Source organism: Setaria italica, chromosome III, assembly GCF_000263155.2.
Source record: "Setaria italica strain Yugu1 chromosome III, Setaria_italica_v2.0, whole genome shotgun sequence".
NCBI lineage: Eukaryota > Viridiplantae > Streptophyta > Magnoliopsida > Poales > Poaceae > Setaria > Setaria italica.
Genome location: NC_028452.1, coordinates 22,704,712 through 22,714,628, shown reverse-complemented (window position 1 = coordinate 22,714,628; position 9,917 = coordinate 22,704,712). Strand labels below are relative to the sequence as shown.

Below are 9,917 nucleotides of genomic sequence, written 5' to 3'. Positions count from 1 at the left end.
ATCGCACTATTGTTGTCCCTGCGATAGTTATTGCAGCGAGTTCGTTTGTACTTCACCGGGGGGATGAGCTCTTTCTTGATGACTATGTAGTCCCGGAGACTGTGATGTGCGTCCTTATGGAAGGGGCATGGAGCATTCATGGAGACATCAAATTCTTCCCAGAGGAAGGTGGTCGGCCTGGCGGGATCGACTTCAGCAATGAGGACCTCGGGGGCCCTTTTTTGAAGTCGGGAGAACTCCACCTTTTCTTTGCGGACGGGCTCCAACCGACCTCCCACGTGGTTACCATGGTCATCTCGGTGGAGATTGGATCTGCTATGACCGGATCGGCTTCGAGAGTGCTGGGTAGATGTGGACCAGGAGTGTCTTGACCAGCTCCGGGCCCATTCTTCAATCTAGGCGTTGGCAACGCGGATACGTGCTCGGATCTGCCGCAGTCGGTCTGAGTCTATAAGGTTTTCCAGATCGACGAAGGCAGCCCCCAGGTTAACCTAGGGTGTGGTGAAGACATTGTTGTCAGCCTCCTCGAGGTCGGCTTGTAGATTGCGGGCGCGCGGAGGGCGCCCGCGTCTACCCTGGGCACCGTCCTGGTCGGTGTTGTCGCCGTCGTTGGCACACGGTGGGTCACCATTGGCGACGGCCGGTGGTCGGCGCTGGTCACCTGCCGCCTCCGCTCCCGCATTAGCAGCAGGTTGTTGGCGTTGCTGGGCGTCAGCTTGCTCCCTTTGGCACCATACTGCACGTTCCTGGTTCTTAGCGTTGCAGCCTGCTTCCTGAGAAGAGGTTTCGCCATCCCTGGGTGGATCGTCAGTAGAGACCATGAAGGCTTCGCGATCTGACGTGGTGGAGTTGCTCTCGTCGTCGCTTCCGTAGGGTTCAGAGTCAGGACAATGCAAGGGATCTAAAATTTGCCACAGTTCGGAAACTAGGCGGATACGGGTAGGTCTTCAGATTGGATTTGAAGGGACTATGTGAGTTTTGCGAAAAACGTGGTAGCTGAGTTCCTCAGACCAAAGGGGTGAGGGAAGGACCCTACGCGTGTTGGGCGTAGTGCCACCTCAGAGAGATCAATGCACTCAGCAATAGTGTTGCTAATGCAATCTAGCCCCGCGATTAGATCGGAGGGCGTGGGTGGGCGGGTTACCGCAAGGATGTTCGGAATTCTCTCAAAGAGAGAGAGATCGCCGACCTGCTAGGCAAGTGGCGTGATGATCCTCGAGTGAAGATCTTGCTCCGTCGAAGTAGATCCGACAGATGCTGAGCTGGCAGCGGGCGCCGAGTCGGTGGAAGAGGTGATGGAGTCAGAGTCCACCGATATGCTCCCGAAGCGGAGCTAGATCAGGTTGGCGAGGAAGTCCTTCATGCTCTCAGGGAAGATGACACCGGGGCGAGATGCTATCGAGCTCGCTGGGGAGGATCTCACAATCACCCCTACCTGGCGCGCGAACTGTCGGATTTAGTAGCCCAGCAGTCCACCAGGGGGTTACCCAAGTGGTAGATTTGTAGGCAGAAAGGATTGTGAGATCAAGAACTTGAAGATAATCACGAGAACACGAAGGTTTAGATAGGTTTGGGCCTCCAGAGAGTAATACCCTACGTCCTGTGTTTTGCTAGTTTGTATTGCTTTGCGTGGGTGCGAATAGATTGGATCGGATGGGGATTGCCCTCGGGAGGTGCCCTTAGCCGCCTTATATAGGCTGATGACCTAGGGTTACCAGTCGGTTTGAACCTAATCTACTTGGTTGTTACATGAAAGGTGATCTAAGTCGGATTACAATACGTATCCCGCAATATCCGTGCTGATTTGAATCGTCCAGCCTCCTTATCTTGTGCTCCAAGTATCTTCAAGTTCTTGACCCGCACTTTCTGGTCAAGCGGGCCCACTGTATCCTGGTCGGTCGGGACCCATGGGGTACCCATAGCCTCATTTGTGTGCATGTTCTGTCATGTTTATGTTCATAACAGCTCTCTATGCTTGCCTTAGAAAACATCATTTATGCTCACAATGCAATGGATTGTATATGTAGTCACCTTTGTAAGAGTTGCTTTTTCACTATATATCTAGCATATATGGTTTTTCAATTTATGATTAGTTCGGAGGAGTTCACAGTTACCTCTTTCTTTTGCTTGAAGCTGATTCACAGATTATCAGAATTTGCTACTGAAAATCTTATTCCTGTCAGGCTTAGGTTCATTGCTTGCTAATTTGCTTCATCACAATTTTTTTATTTGTTGTGATTTCGACATACTTAAAAGCACTGGCATACTTCAATTTGTTGTGATTTGAACTCTGCAGAGGATCATTAGTCAAGCTGTTTGACATTTGTCTACTGCAAGAGCAAGAAACAGCAGCGTGTTCCTTCATACTTGTCGGTTGCCCATGGGGATGATGTTATCTTTGTCAGCTGGAGATGTTAGACAATTGGGCACTAATTATCATAGTAGTTCTAGCAAATGGTGATTAACTGATATACCGCTCACTGAGAGGCAGACTTCATGTTTAAAGTTTTTTTTTGTTGTTGCTCTTTTCCCAATCCTATGATATATGTAACTCCGTGCTGATCTTTGTATCGGATGAAGGCATTGTGATTAAGTTGGATTTCTCTTTTTTATTTTTAAAGATTTTACTATTGCTGGTTCGATCGAATTACAGTAGCGTGCTGCAATCCTATCTATCCAAGCTTAGCCAAATGATAATTAGAATCTCAGGGATTATTTAATTGTTCAAGTTCAGATTTAAATAGTTGAAACTACTGTAAACCAGCGCTCCCACTTGTGAAGATGAGGAATTGTACAAGGATTTTCATGTGAGTATTGCATTGCTTTATGTGATCTCCACAATTTTCCTGCAGTCCTATGTTAATATACGTGGCCAATGAAGTATATCCCTTGACCGAAATGACTAATCTATATGCGATGGTATGGTAGGTGCATGTGTGCGCGATAGTAGCTGAATGCGTACTGTTATTAGCTGATCATTTTCCTTTTAGAGTAAACTGTGTGTTGTAGGTCCAACAATTCTGAATCTTTAAATTTTTAAGTTATTCATTAGAAGTGAGAATCCGTGTCCATAATTAGATTTAAGTTTTTTTTTTCTCATCAATATCTCGACTTCGCTCGTAAGTATAATTTGACTCTTTCTATTCCAATGAGCTTCAAGAGAGCTTTGTGCAACCGTCCTCCTTTCCTGTCTAACCAGAATCTCCTTCCCCCTCGTTAAGCATTGGTGGTTGCGCCTGAGCAGCAGCCGAGCTGGGATCGATCGAGTTGCTTCCTTCTGGGCGAAGAGGATCGAGAATTGCACAAAATATTCTTTTCACGGAGCCATGACGGCACACTGTATGAGATGACCGCTCCAAGAAAACAAAGGGTGCAGCATCAACTTATGAAGTAGCTAGGTGCTACTCGTAGGCCCCTAGCCACCTACTATGGAGGGCAGGTTCTCCGTGGCCATGGCCCATGGGCCTTCCTGCCTGCACGTTCTCGCTCGGATATCATGCGTGCTTGGTGCTTCAATGGGCGTAAGAGGCGTAGTGCCATCATTTCTTGCAAGGCTGCAGGCGGTCTTGTTGATGCAGGAAGAGGAATGGATCCCGGACTAAACTTTAATCCCTATCACATCAAATATTTAGATACTAATTAGGAGTATTAAATATAAACTATTTGTAAAATTCATGACACAGATGGAGGCTAAACAGCGAGACGAATCTATTAAGCCTAATTAGTTCATGATTTGATAATGTGCTACTACAGTAACCATTTGCTAATGATGGATTAATTAGGCTTAATAGATTCGTCTTGCCGTTTAGCCTCCATCTGTGTAATTAGTTTCATAATTAACTGATATTTAGTCCTTCTAATTAGCCGCCGAATATTTGATGTGACACGGACTAAACTTTAGTTCCGGATCCAAATATCCCCTAAAATATGTAGCCAATGACTAAAATGACTAGTACTAGACGCGCGTTTTCGGTAAGGGGGAAATTTAGGTGTGTGCTAGCACAGACAAACTGTCTCTATTTGAGATATGACTAAAATGACTAGTACTTTATGGGTACATGTGTGTACAGTTTGCAGTTGAATATGTATTACTGTTATTAGCTTATCATAATCTTTTGTTGTTCAACATTTCTGTAATCCTCATCTAAGGTCCTGTTTGGAAGGAGGGGCTAAAGTTTAATCCTGGGCTAAAATTTAGCCCCCTCAAATAGAGTGCTAAACTTTAGCACTGTGAGGTGTTTGGGTAGAGGGCTAAAGTTTAGCACTTTGATTGCCAAAAAACATTTTTACTCTCATTTATCTCCTCTCCTCTACCCCTCCACGACTCCTTCCTTGTCAACTCCAATCGAGCAAGCACGGCAGCCACATCCTCCTCTCATGCCCTCTCCTCCGCCTCCTGGAGCTGCGCATGGAGCGCCGCGGCCGGGGCTCCGCGAGGTCCGTAAGCCACACCGGCGGATGAGCCGCGGGGTTGACCGTGGAGGGGAGCCTGCGACGCTAGCACGACTGCGCGGAGGGGACGCCGCGGCGGGAGGCTCGCCGGGGTAGAGGCAGCAGCTCATCGGCGCGGAGGCGGTGGTGTGGTCGGTCGGGCTAGGATCCGGCAGCGGCGGCGGTGGCGGGGCCGATCGGGCTCGGATCCGGCCACGGAGGCGAGGCGAAGCGGGGCGGGGGGCACGGCGGCGGGGCCGGCGGAGGCGAGGCGCTGTGGTGCCCCTCGCGGGGAGATAGAGAGAGTGAGGGGAGGAGGCGGCGGGACCGACGGGCGAGGTGGAGGTGGCGGGGCCGGCCGGAGGCGGAGGCGGCGGTGGTGAGGAGGAGGCGGCGGGGTCGGCCGGAGGCGGCGGGATTGGCGGGAGGTGGCGGGACCGGCGGGCGAGGCGGAGGCGGCGGGGTGCCATGCGGCGAGATCTGGCAGGGAGGAGTATGAGGGAGGAGAGAGGGGCAAGGGGAGGAATTTTGGACAAGGGGGACCACTTTTAGCCCCTTTAGTCCATTTTAGCACCCCTTGGAGGGGCTAATGGATTATGGGAGGGCTAAAGTTTAGCTCCTTCATTTTAACCCTCCTGTTTGGCATGGAGAGGCTAAAATCTGGCCAAAATGGGGGGCTAAAGTTTAGCCCCCTCCCAAACACCCCCTAAGTACATAAAACCCACAAACTGAAGATTTGAATACTTGAACGGTTCACTCCAAGTAAAAATGAAGTCACCTACTAGATGTTCACTCTACCTTTGCCTCTTCTTTTTCCTCGGTGCATGCTAAAAGACTAATATAGTGATATGCCTGTATGAAGCTCCTTCGCAGAAGGAAAAAAACGAGGAACAATGTATGAAGCTATGGCAATATACCATGTGAGTTAGGGCTTCTGCCGGTTTAACTTTTAAATTTTAACTATTAAGTATAAGAAAGTTTAAGTAGATCGGCAATCTATGATATCTGTTACTATATTTTGATTATTATTACTATTTCTATTTTAACTAATTGTATTTACTCGAAATTTTGTGTTTTTATAAAATTTTACTAGTTAAACTGCCATCATATCAGGATGCTATATGTATAACATATATTTGTATGAGATGGAGTAATAATATCCTAAAAAGTGTTCAAAGTTTGTTTCAACTCAATAATTTGGACAATATTTACAGAAGATTGAATCCAGCCAATCCTTCTGATTTTGTAGCCATTCCACTGAAGTTTTCGTGGGCCGACCGACTGACCAAGAGCTGCACTCTGCTAGTCTCGTCCCCCAGCCAACCATTTTCAATTTTCTCACACCACCAGCGGTCGTAGTCGGCCTCGTGGCCATGGCCGATTGCCCGCCAGGCCGCCCTGACGACCTCGGTTCTTGCTGGCGTGAGTGGCGTCGCGGCATATTCCGCCTTCCTCCAGCGGCGGACTCCTCATTCCTCTAAACTCTGCCCACACAAAAACAGATAGAATTGCCGTCACCACCTATTCTTGGCCATACCGCGTCCCGCATCCAACAGCATCAAGGGGGCAAAAAACCAAAGACGAAGAGGGAAGAAACAAGAAATCGGGCGAATCCTTGACGCGTCCCCGCTGGTTCGACGCCAAATCTCCCGGCGTTCAACTCCCATTCCCCTACCCTGTTCGTTTTGCCAGCCGATTCGATCAGGGCATTGCACCGGACTATAGTTTTTTATTTAATCGTGGGGGTGATGGCGGGCCACCTCGTTCTTCTCCTCTTCCACGAGTTTATGAGGTAGAGGAGGAGGAAGAAAGATAGATGGAGAGGGAGCGAATGGAGGGCAACAATCTTCTGCATTTTCTTGATACCCCAAGCGCCCATTACAGAAGGTGTGCGTTTTGTCCCTTCTGATATCTAATTCCGTTCTCTGTAATCTCCTGTGTTATCTTGCGCTGGCATGCCCGTTTCCTAGGGATTTGCAATTTGATGTTTTGCCCTCTCTTTCTCTTGAAGGACATGCGATGGATTTGAAGCCGAAAATGGTGGAGATGATCACTCTGATGCATCAGGTTTGTCTTTTGTTTGATATCCTCCTCTTTCCCCTTTTGCATTCTTGAATCTTTTTGTGTATTTATCGAGGACGTTAGAGCAACTCCAAGAGTATCCTAAAAAATTCTTCCCCAATACATAGTATTGGGGGTTCTCCTAAAAAAAATTTCCCCCAAAAACATATTAGTCCACAGCAGATCGCTAATAAATAGCTCCCAATATTTCAAACACAGGCCACGTCATCGTATTGGGCCCATCGGAAGGGACGCGCGGGCGTGCGGGAATCAGGATTGGGGGAGGAACGCCAACGCTAAAATATACGCGGTGGCAGGCTGTTTTTTAGCGTCGCTAAAAAATTGGGAAGGTTTAGGTGGATTGTTGGAGTTCATTTTTTCTCTCTTTTTTCCTAAAAAAGGTATTGGGGGTAAGATTAGCAGCCTCTTGGAGTTGCTCAATGTTAATAATTTGGGGAAATGATATGGACTCAGGTTATAAAGCATACATGCTCGATTTGATCGTGAATTTCTGAAATTTGTCGTTACATTCTGCTGCTGGAGGATGCCAATGTTTTACTGAACCTTGCTGTCTATTTGTTTTTCCCATTTTGCTGTAGCCATCGATTTCAATGTTTTCTTGCTTGCACCGTGTCTCTGATGAATTCATGTCAATTCCAGTGCCATTCAATTTCTTAAACTAAAAGCTCGCACGTTGAGAGAGAAATTAAACTAAATAATCTTATGTGATGAATGATTGACAGATGGAGCTGCTGGTTCAATTTTCTTTGTTTGTTTAACTGCCAATGCCTGATTCATGTGTTCCCGCTGCAAACGGCTTCTGTTCTCCAGATGATTACTTGTGATTATTTTCTGATACAGATCCGGCTACTGCGAGGGAAATGTTGGAGTGTCTGTTGAACCAACCAGCAAACAAATTCTGTGCAGACTGTGGCATTCCTGATCCAAAATGGGCGTAAGTCTCTAAAAGAAGTGTTCATCCCAAACATTCAGTTTGGCTTATCAAGAAATTGCTAGAGTTGTCAATTATGTCACACTTGATATCTAACTGATGCATTCTATTCTGTTGCTTCTTGCATCAGATGCAAATTTTCATTCTTTGGTCAATTTCACAAACCCTAAGGATCTAATATTGTTTTATATAGCTTTAGTAAGTAGTGATAGATCTGATTGTTTTGCCAGGCATCTGTTTTTTTCTGACCAATAATATTGCACTGCTTATCCAAAATGGGCATTAGTACCATTTAACTTCTTTTGCACTTGCAGGGCCTTGCCTTTTGGGGCATTCATTTGCATTAAGTGCTCCGGAACACACAGAAGTCTTGGAGTGCACATATCAAAGGTATCCAATGGACTTTCCTCTTTGTGCTTTTCGTAGTTCCTTTTGTTCAGGCATTTTTTCCATTTTCAGTTCCACCACAGATCAGCTTATTCCAAATTTCCATTTCTATGGTTGGAGCTACCCTAGAAAGCAAGGCTTCAAAATGTTGATTTCTCAAAAGAAAAAACATATAGCCTCCATGACCCATACATGTGCACTGCAGTCACTCATTGTTTCTCTTGTCAAAAGCAAGAGGCATCACTCTATTACCGTATGCCATGATTAATGGATAATTCATAATAGTAATGCTACTCTATTTTTACTGTCACAGAACTTATGCTGAACTTACCGGATATTCATTTTTAATTGAATATAGGTGATTTCGGTGAATCTGGATGAGTGGACAGATGAAGAAGTCAATTGTTTAGCTGAATCAGGAGGAAATTCTGTTGTTAATGCAAGATATGAGGCCTTTTTACCTGAAAATAAGAAGATAAAACAAGAGTGTTCAACTGAGGAGCGTAACGATTTCATTAGGTACATATTGAGTAAATTGATTATATCCTTAATACAGTTCTCCTGCCCTTTCTCGAAAAAAGGAAGTAAATTGATTATCAATACTTGTCCTAACTCTATCTGATGATTTTTTGTCCCCCCCACCCCCCACCCCCCCTCTCTATGTATGTATGCAGGAAAAAATACCAGTTTCAACAGTTTGTATGTGATCCACAATTTTCATGTCCTTTACCACTTCATAAGAAGAATGTGCCAGATAAAAACCAGCAGCACAATAGCAACAGACATGGTTTTGGCCATGCTTTCAGGAATAGCTGGAGAAAAAAGGATTCAGATAACAAAGGACTAAAGAAAATGGTGCGATGAACTCACTGATGCTAAATATACAAGTGTATGTGGCACTCAATATAATACTTTACATTAATGGTGTGTTTTTCCTGTTTCAGTCGGATGTGGGAATGATAGAATTTGTTGGATTAGTTAAGGTCAATATCGTAAAAGGCACAGATTTAGCTGTTCGTGATGTGATGTCAAGTGATCCATATGTGATGATTATTCTAGGGCACCAGGTAAGCACATTTTTATTGGCAAATATGGCAGCTTGGTTCTGCAAAGATGACTGTCCTCGTTTTCAATTCCTTTGAGACTTCCAGCTAACACATTCATATTTTTCAGTCCATGAAAACAAAAGTGATAAAGAACACACTGAATCCTATCTGGAACGAAAGACTAATGCTTTCGATCCCTGACCCAATTCCACCTCTTAAACTGGTATGTATTCATTTGTTTCGACTTCTGAGAGGTTGCAATTAATCCCTCGAGTATTTACCTCGTTCATCTATCCAGCGACATAGTTTTCCCTGTAAATATTCATTTCAGATGAAATGTTTTGTTCAAACTCTGCACTGATCAACCTTCTGTTTTTCTCCCCCACCTCAAACAGCAAGTATTTGACAAGGACACATTCAGCTCCGATGACCGGATGGGGGAGGCCGAGGTGGACATTCGGCCACTGATCGCAGCAACGAAGGAGCACGAGAACTCAACCATCACCGAATTGACAGAGCTCTACAGATGGTCGGCCAGTGAAGACAGCAACGGTGTGCTTGCCAAGGACAGCGTGATCTCCATTGCCAATGGCAAGGTGAAGCAGGAGATCACGCTGAAGCTCCAGAACGTCGAGCGCGGAGAGGTCGAGATCGAGATAGAGTGCGTACCACTTAGCCAGTAGCAGCTTCATCATGCGCAGAGATGGAAGGAAGAAAAAAAAAAGGGATGAAACGCAGAATGCTCCAGTGTTGCGACACGGACACTGCTTGACTATGCTCAGAGACACCTTCACTTGTGCGTTTGCTCCGTGCCTATATTGTAGTGTACATGTGTGAGATATGTTGTATGGTAGATAGGCAGAGGGAAGTCATCATCTATATAACTCTGATTTTAGGCTTCATGGTTGGTTTGAATTGGTTCTCTTCAGGCATATATTTGAACGGTTTTTAGTGGATCCCCAGACCCCGGTGGTAGCTGGTACCAGGATGGTGAAAAGAGCTTATCTTTTGCAAAATGCTACACTGGGGAAGACGAGAGT

General features: G+C 45.8%; 1 protein-coding gene across 1 annotated transcript; it reads left to right on the top strand.

Annotated features, from left to right (window-relative positions):
- The first annotated feature begins 5,761 nt into the window (after window positions 1–5,761).
- Window positions 5,762–9,811, top strand: LOC101762955 (probable ADP-ribosylation factor GTPase-activating protein AGD11). Its single transcript, XM_004962163.2, has 9 exons — window positions 5,762–6,318; window positions 6,443–6,498; window positions 7,354–7,447; window positions 7,759–7,834; window positions 8,190–8,350; window positions 8,506–8,686; window positions 8,776–8,898; window positions 9,005–9,100; window positions 9,273–9,811. The coding sequence occupies exons 1-9, from the start codon at window positions 6,248–6,250 to the stop codon at window positions 9,558–9,560; spliced, it is 1,146 nt and encodes a 381-aa protein (XP_004962220.1). The 5' UTR covers window positions 5,762–6,247; the 3' UTR covers window positions 9,561–9,811.
- The last annotated feature ends 106 nt before the right edge of the window (window positions 9,812–9,917 follow it).